Genomic DNA, 21141 nt, shown 5'->3' with positions numbered 1-21141 from the left:
TTTTATATCAAATTCATTACTCTTTATTACTATTTAAATAAAAATCTATTAAAACTATAACTTTTTCACTTTCCCCTAAAACAAAATTATGAGCAACATGTGGGTTACGTCATCATGAACAAATTGGCGGATTCCAGTTTACCTTCACATGCATCTGCCATCTTCACGTACAGTTGCCTCGCTACAAACTTCCTTCAAAGTCCATTTCCTAAACATGCACATCATCACAAGAAAAAGACTGAAATTATGAAATTAGTTGATCGCATAATTACATAATGACTTATTAAATTTCGTTCATAATTTCACCGTACCTGGTGTCCTCTCCCCCACGTTCAACTCTCATGCACTTGCTCGTGATCCTTGTCTGCAATGTGGGCTTCACCTGCATATTCCATTGTTACAAAATGACATCAAAACTTAACAAGTACTGTGTTCCATTAAACTTATGAGATAGTTGAAAGTAATTAGCGGCATGTATTTGAATGAAACAAACATATCACCCTACCTCGGCGACTATGAACAGATGATCTTGGCATCACATGAGCTCCGGACGGCTTACTCGGAATGATGGCGGCAGTGCCACCATGCATGTGCTACCCATAGAATATCCTTTTCCCGCATAAGAAACTCAATCACCTTCCACATCTGTATGAGCTACGAACATCTTGTATATTCATTTTGTTAAGCAATATTACATAACTCTCTATTCATAGAGAGACAATGAGTAGTGAGCAAGAAATCCTAAATCAAATAAGGTAGGAAATAAACTTACCAAGGAAATAGAATAAGGGAAATATAAAATATTCTTACAAACTGAAAATACCGATAAACCTAATTAGAAAATATATTCTAAATATTCTAAGATATTCTAACATCCCCCCTCAAACTCAAGGTGTAAGCTTGAGTTTTGGAAAAGAAAAAGATTTAAAGGCAGCCAAAATCGGTAGTTGGATCAAGGCGGTGCCAACGAGAAAGGATGACAGTGGCGGCTGAAAAAATGCCAAAGAATGGAGACAAGCAGCTGAAAAATATGATGAAGGACCAAGCCACAACTGACAATAACGGCTGGAGAAATGCCGGAGAACAGAATCTAGCTACTAAATATCCGGTGAAGGGCCAAACCGAATTGTGCCAGGGTTTGCTGGTGAACTAGACCGTGGATCACAACAAAACTGGGTTGAAAACCATTGAATGAGTAGGTCAAATGAACTCCAAGTGTTTGGTGTACTGCTGTCGTAGTGAAGAAAACACCGAAGAAACGCTCAAATGGGGAAAAAAATGTACGTCGGACAACGGAGGCTTAAAAGAGGGACTAGGAAAATAGTAGCTTTGATACCATGTAAAAAACCATGTATGAAAGCTCTGATACCATATAGAAATAAATATATATAAAATATAAAATAATAAAATATGAAAGAGAAAGAAAAGAGAGAGATGTATGGGCTACATCTTATATATTTATTGCGTTCAACAATATTACATAACTCTTTATTTATAGAGAGATAATTAGTTGTGAGCAAGAAACCTTAAACCAAATAAGGTAGGAAATAAACTTACAAATGTATTAGAATAAGGGAAATATAAAATATTCTAACAAAGGGAAAATACTAATAAAACTAATTAAGAAATATATTCTAAATATTCTAAGATATTCTAACACGAGTCATTTCCGCTTCCAACTAATACATCTAACTTGCATATCCTGGCTGATTGGCTGATGTAGATGCCCTAGATGAATTGTACCTTACTCTTCCGGGTGTAGGCCCAAGGCCCACTCCACAGGCACGGCGAGCTAGGCCATTTCGAGCCCAATACTTGTGTGTATGGGTCGTTGGGTGACCATGATATTGACCCCTGCATACATAGCCCACTATTCAGAGACTCTTGCGACATTAATTCGTCCATTTGGGCCTGTAAAATAAGGAAAATTATATATTTGTAGTAAACCTACTTAGAATATATGCATGTATACAACTATACTACGTTATCCATATTCATAAAGTGCATGCACTTACCATCCTCCCCGCACCCACATCATTGACAGGAGTATTGTCCTTCTTTTTGCGATCACTATAAAAAGTTGGGTATGATTTGGGGCTGACCATGACGTTGTTTCCTACCCTTATAAACATTTCCATTTATACAATCATATCAAACAATGTTTCACGCCAAACAACTAAATAGGTTTCTTTGGCAGATAAAACATACAATTTTCTTAAGTAAGAAGTGCAAAATACACACACACACACACACACACACAGATATATATATATATTATCCTTTACATGTACATATATGTTTGAATATTTCATATGATATAATGTAAAGTTCCTCAGTTACATTGTATTTGACTAAAGTGTGAATAATGAGATTATCACACAGAAGATCATAGTCATATGTCCTTGTAATTTATAAAAGATTGTCGAAGTCATAAATGGAATTGGAAAATCCATCTAGACTATAACATGTCAACCTTAACAATCTATTTTGATTAGGAAGGGTTTCGGGTTGATATGTTGGTGTAAAAACAAGGTAGTGCCATGCACCGAACGGACTACGTGAGTCATCATTCTTTTGACTCTGTGAATAAGAATGACGTACGTGCACGACGACTTATAATAGTTACTCTAAATCTTGAAAAGATTGCGAAATCGGATGTAAAGTGTATGTCACTTTGATGTACAAGAATGAGATCAAATCATTGGTCAACAGTTCTGTGCGTTGGGTGATCGCATGTAGCATTGTGGGAACACATGTTTCAAGAAGGAATCCAAATCATTTGTCATGGAATAAAGAGATAAGGAATATTCTCCTTGATGCAGACTTAATGAGAATGATTATTCTAAAGCTCGGGCCCGAGTGTTTTAGTGGTATTTACTGAAACTTTGTTTTGTGGAAGGTGAGATGCAAAACTCACCATCTACAAAAAGTAAGGATGAAATAACCGCCCGCTAACCGCTAACCACCTAAAACCATTAATCGTATAACTGCAAAACCGTTAAAATCGCTAACCGCCCTACTAAGGTGGTTTGTGGTTTTTACAAAAGCGGTTAGCGGTTTATTATTATTATTATTATATTTTACATTTTTACATATGAAAACGACGCCGTTTTCAACCTAACCCTAAGGCCTCAAGAACACATAAAAGACAATGTTGTTTTCTAAAGAATACAAAAAGAACCCTTTGACTCATCTCATTCCATTTTCTCAATCTCCACACCGCCACTCACCCTTAACCTCTCTACTCTTTTTGAATTGTAGCAGCAACTGCTGTAATTTCAATTTTTAGAGGATGTTTTGAAGAAGTCCTAAAATTGTTTTGGGATTGTTTTCTACATGGAAAAATCATGATTGATGCAATGGTTCAAACTAATTCAAGTTCAATGAGAATCAAAAGAGATATGATCCGTTCTTCGTTCATCAATGAATTTGATTTTTTTTGAATTTTTGAGCATGAATTGTGATTGTTTAAAAATTGAAGTGACAATGGATTTCACATGTAGAAAGGTTGGTTAACATATTGGAACATCTGAAATGGTGTTTTGAATTTTTTCTCAACACGTTTCGTTATGTTTTCTGATGTGTACCAAGTCTGGAATTTTGAAATCCTGGTACATGTTAAGAACTTGTATATTTTCTTGTTGATGCATAATCAAGGAAAGAAATTTATTTGATTATGGAATATGTGATATAAAGTATATAACAAGTTGCTTGGATGTGTTTTTTAGAAGTTCTTGGAATCAGATTTCAAGTTCTTGAGATAAAAACACATGGAATGAAATCAATTTTTCCTAGATTTATGAGTGCATGGCATTCATGTTGTCAATAATTTGAAAAGACTTTCATATTATTTAAACTTGATTTGCATTCATAAATGTTTTTGATGCATAGTGATTTGATCACCATGTATGGATTGACACGAGTTTTACTCGTGATCAAGAAAATGATGAGATCCATGGGTCTTATCCGTGAGAATGGCATCGCTTTGTTGTGATTGTCGGCCGCAACTCTTGGAGTGCATTGTCTAAAGGTTCCACAACCTAAGGGGCGGCAAGCCTATGGATTATTTAGGGTTTTCCAAAATCATAATCTTAATTCATAAACCCTAAAAGTTTGGATCCAAAAATCCTTAACCTAATATTTTTTGATCTAATTCCTAAGAATATTTCTGGTGATGATAATTTCCTAAAGAAAAGGATGTGACTTTTCACAAGACTTAAAACATGAGGATTAAGGGTTCCTAATTTGATTCGGTCACCATGTCATATAAATTAGGGCTTCTATTTTGGAAAATAATTGGATTAAAGATTCTATTAAATTTAAAACGCCTATCACCTAATGAGATAAGAAACCTAACGTAGTTACGATCGCTTATAAGATTGGGAATGTAATCCAATTAGAAAAGCAAGTTGCAAATGTAATATGGTTAAAATTATTTTTAAACAAAGCCCATAAGTTTAAAATATCAAGAGGGAGAGAGAATCGATCAATACTGTTGATTCTTGCAATCTCCATCATAGGTCTATATGTCATGATGAAGTAAGGGCACCTTGCGTTAGCCATGGGCCCTTCTCCCTTCGAAGAGTGTCTTTACTTTGCAGATTATAAGGTTAGATTTCCTATAGACATAGAGGAGATGTGGTTATGTATTAAGAATGACTACGCTTTCGTGGAGTTACTTGACAATCACATCAAATTTACTTGATGGTATACACTTGACTAATTTAGCATATTAATTTTCCTTCGAAGCTCTGTTATCTTAAAGTTAGAGACGAAAGGTTAGCAACAAGATATTAGTTTCTATGGATGCTAATAATGAGTAAGTTATCTCGCCTAATCATGGTACTTAAAGACATCTCACCTTGGCCGTGGGCCTTGCTCCATTCAGAGAATGTTATTTTAATTACAGGATTAGGTTGTCGTTGCATTTTGAATACTATATGATTTGCATTGGGTTTTCATATTATATTTATTTGCAAAATTGATATATGTCCTGAATTTGTTCTTTATTTTATAACATTTAATCCTTATGTAATGCTTGTTGGTTATGTTATTATAATTTCTGAATCTTCCTATAAAGTTTGGAAACATGATTATAATAAATCTATGAGACTAGAAGGGCACAATCTTGTGCAAACTCATCCTATCTATCCTGCATTAAAGCCACCGATGTTGAAGTAAATAATTATAATTTGTGGTTGCATATTAATGATGTAGCAAAACATTTAATCTTGACATCGATCATTAGCACCTGAGATTTATGTAAAATTGCAAAACTTTAAGGTTGCTTCAGATATGTTGGAATATCTGGAAGTAAGGTTTAGGGAATAATATCTTATTCCCGAACAGGACACAGATACCAAAATAAATGAAGTTTTTTCAATACACAATGAGATTGTCAAATTGAAACAACTCGGTTTATTACTCTTATGAGGTAACAGTGGGGTGAGGGAGCTTGAAGACCTTCCTGTAGCGTTTTCGTTTCTCTCTGAAAACCTAGCGGTGAAGCTGGTGGCCTCCAGTCTGGTTTTCTACTGGGCTTGGAGTTTTTTCGGCGTCTAGTGTCTCTTTCTCTATCTTGAAGCAATGATGGCTGAGGAGTTGTCGGAGAGGTGGGGGAAGTTTTCGCTCACTGAGGATGAGAATGAAGGGGTGTCTATGAATATTTCAGAACTAGAACCTCCGGTGGACAGGGGGAAGGCGTGTTTGGTGGGCAAGTTGTTGGCAGACCGTATAGTTTCGAAGGATTATGTTCAGGCCCATTGCTTCGCATATGGCGTCCAGTGGGTTCAGTTTCTTTTCAGCTAATCGACGGTTATAAGTTTATAGCCGAGTTTGAGGAAGAAGGGGATAAGAAACGAATATTGGAGGGCAGACCTTGGATCTTTGATGGCAACCTGGTTGCACTCGAGGAATTCGATGGGCTCACGCACCCGGTAGCGATTCAAATTGAGCATGCGTCCTTCTGGGTCCGTATGTACAACCTGCCGCTGCCGTGTATGAGCAAGGAGACAGGGAAGAAAATAGGGTCCTCTGTGGGCGTAGTAGAGGACGTTGACGTTCTCGACGATGAGCCGGGATGGGGAGAATACCTTAAGCTTAAAATCCGGGTGGACCTAAAGAAACCGCTGGCGAGAGGAAGGATGCTGCATGTTCCTGGAAGATCGTTATGGATAGCGTTTAAATACGAAAATCTACCTAATTTCTGCTGTTGATGTGGGGTTATTCTGCATGGAATTATTGGATGTCGTAGAGAAGGTAGCCATCGAAACTTGGTCCAGGAGGCGGAACCTTATGGCCCTTGGTTACGAGTCATGTTCCCAGTACGGAGAGGGGTACGAGGGGAGGCTAGACCCGGAAGATATCGTGGAGAAGGCAATGTTGGTGACCACCAGCAGGCACGGCCAGTTATGACATTCCGGAGCATAGCTGTGGAGAATTCTCAGGAAGTGGGTCCGGATACGGCGGCGCGTCGGATAGCAGGGGCACAAACCCTAGCTGTGCGGAGGAGGAACCGAAAAAGGATCATGAGCTGAAATCTTGGGGGGGAATTAATGTAGGAGATTCTTACTTAATAGAGCCCGTGAAACTAGCAAACGGATCAAGTGTAGGGAGGCAAGAATCAGGGGAGCCGTTTTCTCCAGAAGGAATGCATGTAAAGGATGGGATTTGATTCTTGTACAACACCAATACAACAATTGTACAACAACCCCTCACATGAGAGTGGGCCCCAGTATGTAGAACCCACCCTCATGTGAGGGATTGTTGTACAGTTGTTGTATTGGTGTTGTAAATCTAACATTTTCCGTAAAGGATACGCTGGAAGTCAGGGAGATAAAAGAACGTGATCCGAAACTTTCCAATAACGGTAGTGAAAAGGAGAGGACATGGAAGCCAGGAAAGGAAGTCAAGATAGACTTTTTTCAATTTGGGCAATCTCAGAATACCAGCCCAACAGTTTGTGGAAACTTGCCCCAAAAGTATTGGGCCATTGGGATGTGGGTCAGAATAAAATGGTTTGGCATAGTCTGCAGGAGGGTGAGGAGGTCCAGTTTGAAAAGGACCCGGTAACAAACACATACTTTCCACGTGTTGGAAAGGGAACTTCTTTCAGCTATGGTCAGCAGGGGTCTTCCCATCCACACAAGGGCTTATCAGGTAAGAAAGTGCGACAAGAAGTAAAGAAGACCCCACTGAAGTCCCCGGCTGTTTCAAAACCATATTCGAAACGATCACGGCCATCAGCTGATTTGAATAAATCCCAGGAAAATCAAAGTGGCTTAGCAGGAAAAAGAAAGCTAATAGATGAAGAAGAGGAAGACGAGGAGGACAATGCGAAGAAAGGCAAGAAGTCAGGGGGGGATGACCAGAGGGTCCAGGCGGAGGGTGGTAGCCAGCCCCGCCGTCTGCCATGATTGTACTAAGCTGGAACTGCCGGGGGATTGGGAACCCACGGACAGTTCGCTCCCTCCACCAATTGGTGAGGGCTAAGCGTCCCAACTTGGTTTTCCTGATGGAAACCAAGATGTTACAGAAGCGGGCTGCAACAGTCCTTATCAAGCTCGGATTTGACCATTGTTTTGTGGTGGATTACCATGGGAAAGGGGGTGGATTGATGATGTTATGGAAGGATGATATACTGGTGGAAATACAAAATTACAGTCGACGTCATATAAATGCAGTGGTCTGATGCAAAACTGATGCCCCCCCATGGAAGCTAACAGGGTTCTATGGGCACCCGGAAACGGCCAAGAGGGGGGAGTCGTGGGCTCAACTTCGTCACTTATCCCATTTACACCCGGACCCATGGTTGTGCCTCGGTGATTTTAACGAAATCCTCTCGGCGTCTGAAAAACAAGCAGCTCCATCAAACCACCATCTCAGATGACAGCATTCCAGAGTGCACTAGTAGATTGTAGCTTGATGGATCTTGGATATATGTGGGTCCAAAATTTGTGTGGTGCAATGAAAAGCAGAGCCTTGATTTTTGTAGAGAAAGACTGGACAGGGCTGTGGTGAATCCGGGTTGGTCTTCTTTGTTCAATGTGGTATAGGTGGAAGTCCTAGGGAATTGTAGCTCCGACCACAATCCGATCCAGGTGTTATTCTCACATTCACAAGAACAGACATGGACTAAAAGAACTTTTCATTTTGAAGCAGGGTGGGCCAAACATAAGGAACAAGGAAGTATAATCAAACAAGTGTGGAGAGCAAAGCAGAATGCTGAAACTCCTTGGCAGAACCTCCACGGTAATCTTAATGGGTGTACGAGGGCCTTAAAGCAATGGGTGCGAAAGCAACAACAATCAGGGGACCAGGTTGTAAAGACCAAGAAAATAAATAAGAGGTTTAGCAATTTATAAATGGTGTTTATAAATAGATGGGATTAATAATTAGATTCTAAGGGATATTTATATTGTTTAAATTAAACAAGTCTAGGATGAATAATAGAAATGGAATAATAAAGGATCCTATGGAATAATTAAATAAGTGAATGGATAGGGAGTAATTAAATTAAATATAGGATTGGATATTGATTGATAAAAGATAGAACAAAAATTAGATGGGGGCAAAATTACAATTTAGAAAATATAGAGGGTAGGATTGGAAAAGACCAAGGTTTGGTCTTATCCACAGCCACGTGTGTGGCTGTGGATTATTTTGGAGAGTATTTTCTCCCTTCAAGCCCCACACATCAGCAGCCCCCCCCCTCCCCCCCCCCTTTCGTTTCTTTCTTCATTTCTCTTCTATTCTTTCTTCTTCCTTGTTCTTCTGTTCGAACGAGGCAGAGACATTGAGACTGAGAGGTGACGAGAGAGATGTCGAGAGACTGAGAGGGAAAGAGAGAAGAGAGATCGGAGAGAGAGAGAGTTTCAAAGGGAGAGACCGAAAGATGAGATCGGGAGGGTGAGAGATGAGATCGGGAGGGGGAGAACCGGAGTACCCAAAAGCTTGGGGAGGTCCGATCCTCCATGATCGGCGGCTTGGACTGAAATCTGGCGATGGAGGAGCTCCGGCGGAACCCAAGGGCTTGAATCCGCTACCCATGAGCCCAGAAAACCCGAGAACCCGTAACCGTGACCCGTGCGACCCGCGACCCGAGAAGAAGACCCGGTTCTTGGAAGCGATTTCCGGCGGAATCAATGGCATTTTCCGGTGGATTTGCTATGAAAATCCTTGGGGTAAATTCTTATAACCTATGATGATTTAGTTTGGGGATTTATCTGTTGAATGTTAGATTAGGGTTTAAAGAATTTTGGGGGATTCACTATTGATTGGTAAGAGGATTTTGCATTGATTAATTATAGGGTATTTTTGGTTGTTGATCTCCCTGTTCGGGTGTTCTCCTTGTTAGCCAATTGATTTTGTGTACTGATTTGGGTTTGGTTTTGATTATGTGTGTGATGTGTTTCCTGTTGGTGGATGATTTGGACGGTTGAGGTAGTCGGTTAAGTGTTGGCAGTGAGGGTGTGTGGGCTGTTTACTGATTTGGTGATTTTTGTAGTCTTGGATTTTGATACCCCTGTTTTGATAATCTAGTTTCTTGTAGGTTGTTGATGAATTTTGGGTAGAACCGTGTATTTGGAGGTTTAAGGAATTCCCTATTTTTGGTGGAAGTTGACAGTGGGTCTTTGGTGATGTTTGAATTGTATTGCGATGTTTTGATTAGGAGTGGTAGAGTTTTGAGCAGTGTTTTATGTTGATGTTGGTTTGTGATGATTTTGGAAGCTAGAATTATTTTAGATTGGTATGTGTTAAGTGTAATGACCTTGGGTTGGGTATTGAGACCAAATTTATGATGTTAGCCATGAGGTGTTGTTGGCCTTGATTGGGTATTTGAGTATTTGTCTCTGTGATGTTCATTGTACGGGTATACCAACTGTGTGTGTGTAATGTGATAGTGTAGCCATATTTTTGGACCAGGTGTTCATGTTGGTCGAAAGCTTGGGGAGGATTTTATGGTTTAATGTTAAGGTTCATTTTTGTGTGAGCTCGGTTATGTAGATCCTTAGATAAGAAATGCTGTAATTTTAGGTATTGACCGAAAGGTTAAAGGGCTATGTTTTTGGAAATTAAAATAAGAAATGTAAAGCATATTTACTAGGTTGAGTGTCTTTGAAATTAAAAGCATGTTTATCATATTGAGTTTCTTAAACTCATAATGATAAATATGAATGATCTTCTAAAAGAAAAACGATAATTGTACTTATGTGAATATAATTGGGATTTATGAATGATGATGTTAATATCCTATGTATGTGCATATATTTGTTGCAGATGATGAGTTAAGAGTTGAAAGACTGTACAAAAAGGGATGTGAGTATTTCTTACTCACTGAGGATGATACGTGTGGTTTAGTCTTTAATAACTGGTGATCTCTGCTTTATTTGATTGTATGCTATTTGATGTTTAACATTTAACATGTGTAACATGCTTTGGTTGGAATTATGTATATGTTGTTGTTGGCATGATTATATGATGGTGTGATGTGAATCTGTTAATAAAAAGACTGAGGTTTATGTACCAAGGCATCATTCTAATGATAAGACCGATGGATGAACCAAAGGATGAAGGGTAAACAGAGAAAAACAGATATGGAAGTAAAGCCCAGTATTAGCGAAGAAGATAGCGCTAATGATGTGTTGACAAGAGATATGGTTTTGAGTATGTGAATAGTTAATGAAAAGGGATAAGCATAATTGTAGGTGAAAATGATCATGTGTATGTGAATATATTTGTCATCATTTGAATGCATCGTATATGGTTATATAAATCAGTGTGTCACTGTGGTTGAGGACCGTTGACTCACTCGACCACAGCATGAGATTGTGGTGTTAACCACAATCACATGCGAGTTTTGCAGGAACGAAGATAGGAGCTGCTAGGTTGATTAAGGACGAGACCTTTAGTTTGTAAATTTTATATACAATGATTCCGTAATGTTCGTACCGCATGTGGTACACTTATTATTATTGAAATGTATGTTATTATATCAAATCAAATAGTTATTATTTTATATATTGAGTTTATTCATTAAGCTCTGATGTATTATTGTAAAAGAAAGATGTACTCCGCTGTTAATTTTTATTTCGATGACATCTTTGTTGATGTCGTAACGATACGTGAAAAAAATCAAAATTTTCACTTACGCTTTTTATTAAAAAGCGGGTCGTTACAAGGTGATCCAGGAGAAATTAAAGGAGCTTCAAAACATTCAGATGTCTAAGAATATGGAGTCCTTGGAATCGGAAAAGCCAAAAAAGGAGGAGCTACATTCCCTTCTTGAACAGGAAGATTTGAAATGGAGGCAACGGGCAAAAGAATCATGGCTGCAATTTGGGGACAGAAACACCAAATATTTTCATGCCTGTGCCACCCAGCGGAAGAAATGGTCTCAAATTCTGAAAATAAAAGACTCAGCCGGGCATTGGTGTTACCATCAAGAAGACATTGAGAAAGCCTTTGTAGATTATTATTCTGAGCTCTTCACAGCAGGAACTGAAGAGGATATGGTTGATTGGAGGCAATTGACAAGGTGTCTGTAGAGATGAACCAGAAGCTCCTTGCAGAATTCAATATAGAGGAAACTGCTACTGCCATGCAGCAAATGCCACCTCTGAAGGCTCCGGGGCCTGACGGATTTTCTGCGTGTTTCTATCAATCGAATTGGACCACCGATCAACCAGAGGTATGTACTACAATTCTTCATTTTTTGAACACAGGAGAAATGGATGCCTTGATTAACACCACCAATATTGCACTCATCCCAAAGGTGCAAAATCAGGTCAGTGTGTCTAAATTTAGACCAATTAGTTTGTGTAATGTGATCTATAAAATAATCTCTAAAGTAATGGCTAATCGGCTTAAATGTGTTCTGCCATCAATTATATCTTGTACGCAAAGTGCTTTCATACCTGGCAGGTTGATTACAGATAACATTATTGCTGCGTTTGAAACCATGCATACCATGAAAACAAGAATGTGGAGCAAAGTGAGGTATATGGGAGTAAAGCTCGACATGAGCAAAGCTTATGATAGGGTTGAGTGGCGATTTCTAGAGGCTGCCATGATAAAAATGGGATTTGCAGACCGGTGGATTAAATTGGTGATGCAGTGTGTTACCTCAGTGTCATACTCTGTGCTGGTGAATGGAAGTCCGGTGGGGAATATAAAACTTTCCAGAGGCATCCGACAAGGAGATCCAATTTCCCCATACCTATTCTTGTTATGTGCAGAAGGTCTTAGTGCACTGATCACATGAGCTGAGCAGCATGGCATTATTTCTGGTGTTCCAACATCCCCGAAGGGCCCAAAGATCAGTCACTTGCTCTTTGCCGATGACAGCATTCTCTTTTGTAAACCCAACTCGATAGAATGGCGAAGGCTAATGAAGCTTCTTGGCCGATATGAACAGGCTTTTGGACAGAAAGTAAACATACAGAAGACCTCTGTTTATTTCAGTCGTAACACTAGCCAGGAACGAAGACAGGAAATCCTCCAATTATCGGGCTTATCAGAAACACACCGAATTGACGCCTATCTTGGTTTGCCTACTTTTGTGGGCAGATCCAAGAATCAAGCGTTTTGTTATATCAAGGAGCAGGTGTTGAACAGATTGACTAATTGGAAGGTGAATTTCCTCTCACAAGCAGGAAAAGAAGTTTTGTTGAAAGCTGTGGTACAGGCTATTCCTACATATTGCATGGGGGTTTTCCAACTGCCTACGACCTTATGTAAGGACCTTAATGCATTGATGCAGAGTTTCTGGTGGAGCCATAAGTCAAAAACATCTAGAATTCACTGGATGAGTTGGGAAAGAATGGGTAGGTCAAAAGCTGAAGGTGGGTTGGGTTTTAGGGATTTGGTTCTCTTCAACCAAGCTCTTCTAGCCAAGCAAGGTTGGCGCATAATTCAAAATCCAGAATCCCTCACTGCCAAGATCCTTAAAGCCAAATATCACCCAACAACCTCATTTTTGGAAGCTCAAGTAGGAGCTCGGGCTTCATTTTTTTGGAGAAGTATTTGTACTGCACATGAGTTGCTGACACATGGATTGCTGTGGAGAGTGGGAGATGGCCAGTCCATCAAAATATGGACTGATAGGTGGATACCGACTCCTATTACCTTTTCTGTCCAATTGCCCCAGAGAATCCTAGGACAGAATGTGGTGGTGGGGGACCTGATTGATCAACGGTTGGGGGGCTGGAAGAGTGATCTTCTCCATGAAGTTTTCAGGTCCGAGGAAGCAAAAGTCATTGAAAATATCCCTTTGAGCCCCTGCCTTCTCCCAGATAGATTGATTTGGAAAGAGACAAAGGATGGAAAATTTTCTGTCCGTAGCGCCTACAATTTGGGGAAGAATTTGGCAATCTCTTAGGAGGGCAGAGCTCCCTTGTGACCAAGGAAAAAGGAAAGTGGAAATTTCTATGGGCACTGCGGGTTCCTAACCAAGTTAAAATTTTTACATGGCGAGCATGTCATGAGATTCTTCCTACTCGTGCAAATCTTTTGAATAGGAAAGTGGTGGAAAATAATTTATGTCATTGCTGTAAGAGTGAGGTTGAAACTGTAATTCACACTCTCTGGTATTGCTCGGTAGCCCAAGATGTCTGGGGGGGAACTGGGTCTTGCTTTCAGAAATGTAGAAGTGAGTATGCATCTTTTGTGGAGTTGTTTGAGGATTTCATTGGCAGATTCTCAAAGGACAATATGGAGCTTATGATAATTACTGCTCGGCGCATATGGCTTCAAAGAAACACCCTAGTATTTGAAGGGGTTTTCTGCCATCTGTCTGAGATTCTTGAAGGGGCCGTAGTTTCACTCGGGGAGTTCCAAATATGTAATAATCCAGACTTGTCTCCAAGGGATAGGGATGAAGGGGTGCTGCCGGCTAGTAGACAACTAAGGTGGAGGCCTCCTCCAAATGGATTTATTAAAATAAATTGGGATAATGCAATAAACGAAAAAGAGGGGTGCACTGGCTTGGGAATCATAGCTAGAGGTTGCATGAGCGAATTTAAGGGAGCTTGGTGTGTCACGAAGCCCATAGTGGTCGAAGGAAAACTAGCTGAAGCAATGGCGGCTCTTTGGGCAGTTTTATTTGGAAGGGAGGCCGATTTTTCTGAAGTTGTTTTCGAAGGGGATGCAGCTCAAGTGGTGGCTGAGATACACTCACCTCCCCCCTATCTCTCAACAAATGGTCACATGATTGAGAGTATTATAGAAGAAGTTAAAGGTTTCAGGGGTGCCAAGTTTGTCCATGTCAATAGAGAATGCAACACTGTTGCACATGTGCTTGCTAAGGAAGCTGCGAATCGAAGACTCTCAAAGTGTTGGCGCCAGGAGGTACCAGATTGTGTTTCTAGTCTAATTCTTAGGGAAAGTTTATGTCCCTAGATTCCTTTGTTTTTTGAATCAAGTTTTTTGTTTCACTATTTAATCAATGAGATGCTGCGACATTCTGTTCAAAAAAAAGAAAAAAAGAAAAAGAAAAAACTTGGTTTATTAGATGTTGAGGTTAATGATCAATCCAGGATTGCTGAAATCCTCCTCACATCCATAATACACTCTTTTAAGGAACTTAGATGTGAGCTTAAAGGCAAAGAGGTTTGCTCTTCGTCTTTATTGGTGAGTGTAACAGCGGATAGCATGATGGAACCAAAGTCTGGTATGATGGTTGATGAAACTTCTTTCTCAGAACCGAAAGGAGAAAAGAATGAGACCAGGGAAAATGACAAAGTTGTCATATGTGTCAAATAAAGTTAGGAGCAAGTCCAAAAGCAAGGCCAAAGGAATATGCTTTTATTGTAAGGAGGATGAACAATGGATGAGAAATTGTCCTAAGTATTTGGCACGCAAACATTCAGGTAAAAGTTTTCTTTTGGTTTTGAGATACATGTTTAGTAGGAATCCACTAGAATTCTAGGTGTCTGGATTTGGTACTAATACATGTTTGCAATTGGATTGCATGGGTTCCAAGAAAACTAGAAAACCAAAAAGAAAAGACAAAAAGACAAAACTTGAAAGTTTGGAGTTGGAAAGAAAATTCCAAAGTTTTCATATTTAGATCATTTATGATTTATAAGAATAACATTTAATTTTAGAATCAATTATTACTTTGATTTTATTCTTGAGCTAACAAAACATAAATATTGCCAAAGTTGTATTATACTTGTTCATCCATCAAGGATCCAAAGACTAGCTCGGGATGGGCTCTATAGGCCCATTGGATCTTGAAAAAAAATCCTAGTTTAAGAATCCTTCTTGGAGGATAATATGAACAAAAGGTTATTTTCTTTGAAAAGAAAGTTTGGAATATGAATATGTTTTGGTTAGGATATTTTGATTTGTTATAAGAAGAGATGTTTATGTATGAAATTCTTTGAGTTTCCTGATACATAAAGAACTTTTGATTTAATCAAAGTATCTCTTATTAGAAAAGAAATTAATAGTTATTTGAAGACATTATGGATGTTTTGAATACTCTATGTGTTTTACTATTTACATATTTGAAGTACTGACCATATTGTAGTGGGAGTTGAGATTCATTAGATGAATCATATCCAAAATAATACAATGAAATGGTTATTGGATATGGATAAATAGATCAAGGTTATGTAAAATCTGGTTGGTATTCCAACCAAGTCTGACTGCTTGTGAGGCGCCTAACAGCATTAAAACTCAGATGTTGTAATTGAGTATACAAGTAAAGGTTGAATAGAAATGAATGATAAAACCTTTGAAGCAATGGTGGTAAAGAATGTTTCTAAAGAAGAAAGGGATCTACTATGAGAAAATTTTTCACCTATAACCATCCTTGACCTCTATGTAAGATTAAATGTCTAATGTTGATTATTTTATGATAATCACCATGACAGGTGTATCTGAATGATATAATCAGACAAATGTTTGAGCAAGGATCTAGTGGCACGTAATATGCTAGATTCAAAAGTGCTTTGATGAACTTATGCATGTATCCAAGTATTGGAATATCAAGTACTTTGATCTAAGAAGTCGAATGTTAGATCAAAGACTTGGATATAGCCATGAGTACAAGAGATATTAAGTAAAATGGTCATACATAGAATTGATAAGACCATAATCATTGATGATGATGTAAGAGTACTATTAAGAGGCAAAATCCAGACATATGATGAATGGATTATTGACAAGTCTCATAGAGTTTTACCTAAAAAGTAAAGGTGATTACTTTTGTAGGTAAGACAGTTAGTTGGAGAGGTATAGCAACAAAAGGGTTGTTAACTCCAGACTGGACCAATGATGTTTTACGACTCCAAGAGACGCAAAAGTTATCTCAAGTGAGAAGATGTCTCTTAGGGAGTCTCTCAAGGAGGTAATGAGGTGGCATGATTCTATTGTGACTAAGTTATGATATATCTTGTGTTAATTGCTTTGGTGAAACTGGTGAGTGCCAAATATTGTATATTTGGAACCCTTAATTTGCTTTAGTTAAACCTTTATCTTTGTTATTTTCTAATGTTTTTAGTTAGTTTTGGTATTTTAGTGTTTTGCAGGTCATTGAGAGAAAAATGGCGATCTTTCATGTGGAAATGCAGAGAAATGGGCAGATTATCTTTCCCATGAAATATGTGATAGAGCACAGTATAATGCACTCGAGCGCATCCTCCACACACAGCGCAAGCAGCGCTCGTGCGCTATGCCACAGAAGCCCTTATGAACGCCCGAGTGCGCTCGAGCGCACCTATGCTAACCTGGATTGGCAGAAATCCTAGCTAGCTCTATAAATATCATTCTTTTCTCTTCTTAGGGTTTTAAGGGGTAAATGTGCCATTTTGAAAATATGGGGTTTAACCTAATGTTTTGTTATAAAAACCCCATGATAGGCATCACTTAAGGTATTCACATTTTTTTTCTTTTTTCAGAGCATGTTTTTAGCTCTTTTCTTTCTTTTGTAATTTAGATTAATTCCTTATTTCTATCTTCTCTATCTACTTTAGTTACTTTTATTTTTATATTTTTATTACAAGTGTATTTGGTTTTTTTTAGTCATGAGAGGCTAAAATTCTCAGCTAAGGTTGATGATGAAACCTCATCATTGATAACACCTACATTCTTGTCATGATATTTGTAAATTTGATATTTATAAGATTATATTCAAGTTCTATTTCAGCTTAAGTTGCCGGGGAAGTGTTGATTTGTGAAAAAAAAAAAAAAAAAAAAAAAATCAACTTTTGTTTAAATTAATTTTATTGTTCTACAAGATTTTTGCATTTGTCTAATTCTGACTGTTTAGATTTGTTTATGTTCTTAAAAAAAAAAAAAAAAACAAAAACAAAAACAAAAAAAAAAAAAAACAAAAAAATCAATTCTGTTTCAGATTTTTGTCTCTATTTTAGGTTCTACAGAATTTCAGAAGTCGATCGAGTGACCATCTAAGTCGCTTGAGCGCACCAACATGGGGGGCACCACTTGCGGAAGTTTAGTAGCTGAAAATTTTGCCAAAAATTTATTTTTGGTCCAGTTTTGTAAGTTTTTAAGTTTTAGTTTTTACTTTTTGGTATATTTGTTTCCTCTTATGCTTCTGTGTTAGTTTTCTTTTTCTTTTTTTTTTCTTTTTTTTTATATTATTTATTTTTGTTTATTTTGTCTTGTAAAAAAAAATAAAATTTGCTAGTGTGCGCTTACGGGGCTATCCTAAAATGCAATGTCTAGGCAAGTTCTGGTTAGGAAAGTCTTGGGATTTAAGAGTGTCTTTGTAACTCCCCTCACTTTCCTGGGAACTAACTTGGTTGCACCTTAGATAATTCTGTTTACCCCACTTGCATTTTCTTTTTAGCTAAATTTTAGTTTATTTTTGTTTTTGGCATCTTGTTTATGCTTGGTCGGAGATCTTTAAATTTAGAGTTGTTACCCTTAGATCCCAACATAGAAAGCGCTTTTAGGAAAGAACAGAGAGCGATTGCTAAGATGGGAGATAACATGGCAGGAAATCCTTACCTGCCTGAGAATGAGAGGCAACGTAGGTGTGAGAATGATAGACATGAGAACGTTGATTATACTAGATCAATTAGGGATTTGTTCGCACCAGTTACGACAAACTCTGCTTCGTGTATAGTATTGGCACATACCAATGCCACCCACTTCGATCTAAAATCTCATATCATCCAACTCTTACCCTCATTTTATGGCTTAGATCATGAAAATCCTTAAAGCCATGTTAAGAAATTCAAAGATATATGTGCCACATTCAAATTCCAGAATTTCTCTGAGGAGTTAGTTCACCTTAGACTTTTCCCTTTCTCTCTTCACGATAGAGCCAAGGCGTGGTTGGACTCAAACATGCCCGAGTCTGTTACATCTTGGGAAAATTTGCTGAACAAGTTCTATAATAAGTTTTTCCCAATGTCTAAAGTGAATGAGTATAGAAAGGAGCAGTTCTTTTACTCAGAAGGAGGATGAGAAGTTTTCAGAGAGTTGGGAGAGATTTTCAAGAATTGTTCATAAGATGCCATCCACATGGATATGAGAAGTGGAGACTCGTTCAGTTCTTCTACCAAGGATTGACCCAATCCAACCCTAGTATGATCGAGTCAATGAATGGGGGAGCATTCTTGAGTTTGACAGGGAATGAAGCTTACAAGACTTTGGATAAGTTATCCGACAACTCGTAGCTGTGGGATTTTTCGAGTTGTCGGGATAAATCTGCCCGAATCCCCAAGAAATGAGGCATTTATGAGGTTAGGGAGGACACTGATTTGAAGAGGAAGTTAGATGCCCTCACAAGGAAGCTAAATGCTCTCACAGTAGGTCAGTCCATCAATGCTACCAGCATGTTCAGTAGTGATAGTTGTTCCATTTGTGCTAGTTCTATGCACTTAGCACAGAATTGTCCATCTTCACCGACTTTTGTCGAGTGCCCGATAGAACAAGTGAACACTTTCAATGACTACAGAAGCAAGCAAATGGACCATTCTCCGAGTCCTACAACCTTGGGTGCCGGAACCAACCAAATTTTTTGTGGAAGCAGAACCAACCCATGGGCCAGGGAGGAGCCCCTCATAATGCCCAAAGCCAATACCCCCTGGATTTCATGGTCATTTGGCTCAAACAGCTCCGGTGCACCAAGCACCCAATCAAGTGCCAGCCTCATCTTCATAGTCAACTTTGGAAGACACTCTCAAGGCCTTCATGCAGATCATTGGCCAAGCAATTGCCAAGATGGAGGTTCAGATGGGTCAAATGGCAAATCACTTGAGTGAGAGAGAGAAAGGTAAGCTCCCTAGTCAACCCGTTCCCAATCCAAAGCTGTAGTTTGGTGGTAGAAGTTCTTCAAATCCTACACATGGGCAGGAGCATGTGCAAGCTATTGTCACTCTTAGATTTGGAAGACGGGTGGACAATCAAGTTGTTCTTCTTGAAGAGAACCTGATCCTCTTAGATCTTTTGTGCCTAAGGCGCCATACCCAGACAGATTACTAGCGCCTAAGAAGGGAGGGAAGTTTAAGGACATTCTGAAGGTGTTCAAGCAAGTTTAGATTAATATCCCATTTTTGGATGCCATCTAGCAAGTGCCATCTTATGCCAAGTTCTTGAAGTACTTGATTAAGGTTAAGAGGAAAATCAATGTCCCGAAGAGAGTTTGTCTGACCGAGCAGGTTAGTTCAATCCTTCAATGCAAGATGCCATTAATGTACAAGGATCTTGGGTGTCCTACTATCTATTGCATGATAGGAATCAGCCGAATTGAGAGGGCTTTATTAGATCTTGGAGCAAGTGTAAATCTCTTACCCTATTCAATTTATCTGCAATTGGAGTTAGGAGAATTGAAGCTTACATCCATGACAATTCAATTGGCTGACAGGTCAGTGAAGAGACCACGGGGAATCATTGAGGATGTTTTAGTAAAAGTGGACAAGTTTTATTTCCCCGTGGATTTTGTTGTGCTTGACACAAGGCCGGTTCAAAATGCTGGGATTCAGATACCAGAATTCTAGGGCGACCATTCTTAGCTACGGCTAATGCCCTGACTAATTGTAGGACAAGGGTAATGAAGATCTCTTTTGGCAACATAACAGTGGAGCTGAATATCTTTGATATCAGGAATCAGCCATTAAAGTATGATGAGGTCGAAAGTGTATGTTTGATTGAGGAGATCAAGGAAGACATTGTAGATGAATCAAGCATTGAGGACCCCCTGGAGGCATGTCTTGCTCAATTTGGAGAGGATTTGGATTTAGATAAGTTATTTGAGCAAGCTAATGCCATTTTGGAGTCTGCTCTTCTAGTGAGCAGTGAGAAGGAGGAGACGATAGTACCTGAGCCCCCAAGAAGGAACTTGAGCCTCTACCGGACAGACTTACATATAAGTTCCTAAGCCCTGTAGATTCTTTGCCTGTAATTATAGCTCCAGATTTGGTTGGTAAGTGGGTGAGCCCAATTTATGTCGATCATGCCTAAATGGGCTAGATTGACGGGAGTGAAGAACAATCATGACGAGTGTGTGCCAACTCGTATTCAGTCAAGATGGAGAGCATGGATAGACTACTGCAAGTTTCATGCTGCCACGAGGAAGGATTATTTTTCATGCCCATTCATTGATTTGATGGCAGAGTACTTGGCGTGTTATGAGTATTTGAGATGACCCTGTTGGAGGATTCTAGTTACTCGAAGTGATTGTCGTCTATTGTGGGAAGTCTGGCTGAAGATTGAAAACTTAGCGCTTATGGGAGGCAACTCTCATTCCTTTACTTTACTTAGCGCTTATGGGAAGTCTGCCATTGAAGTTTGGGGGAGCGTTCTTCTACTGTACATTCGACTTGCATCGCCCATTCAATATTGTATTTCTGGACACATTGTGGACAATGTGTCATTTTACTTTGGGGGTGGGGTAAACATTTTTGTTTGTTGTTCTTGTTATTTTTATTGTTGCTTTTCTTGTTATTTTTATTGTTTTTGTGTAAAAAAAAAATTGAACTATGTGGTTGATTGAGCATGATTACATCGTAACTGTGGTTTGCATATCATTGGGTTATTTAACATCCTAAACATTGCATATCATTAGAAATCTGAATCTTTTGACTCATTTGTTGAATTAGAGAGACTTCACTTGTTGAGTTGTTTATCACAAGCACATTAGCATAGGGTCTGTGAGGTATGAGA

The 21141-nt window shown here is 38.9% G+C and overlaps 1 protein-coding gene across 1 annotated transcript; it reads left to right on the top strand.

Moving 5' to 3' along the window:
* The first annotated feature begins 8725 nt into the window (after positions 1-8725).
* On the top strand, positions 8726-11030 carry LOC133882342 (uncharacterized). The gene is made up of 3 exons (XM_062321486.1): positions 8726-9182; positions 10279-10317; positions 10821-11030. Exons 1-3 carry the CDS (start codon positions 8915-8917, stop codon positions 10823-10825), a joined length of 312 nt encoding a protein of 103 aa, XP_062177470.1. The 5' UTR covers positions 8726-8914; the 3' UTR covers positions 10826-11030.
* Positions 11031-21141: the final 10111 nt, after the last annotated feature.

The sequence above is a fragment of the Alnus glutinosa genome, chromosome 11 (assembly GCF_958979055.1).
Source record: "Alnus glutinosa chromosome 11, dhAlnGlut1.1, whole genome shotgun sequence".
Classification (NCBI taxonomy): Eukaryota; Viridiplantae; Streptophyta; class Magnoliopsida; order Fagales; family Betulaceae; genus Alnus; species Alnus glutinosa.
Note: the sequence above shows the minus strand (reverse complement) of the source record. Positions and strands in the feature narration are given on the sequence as shown.

Coding starts and splice junctions, on each gene's coding strand:
- LOC133882342 (XM_062321486.1), top strand. CDS start 8,915: ATGAGATCGGGAGGGGGAGAACCGGAGTACCCAAAAGCTTGGGGAGGT. Junction 9,183..10,278: donor TTGCTATGAAAATCCTTGGG/GTAAATTCTTAT, acceptor TATTTGTTGCAG/ATGATGAGTTAAGAGTTGAA.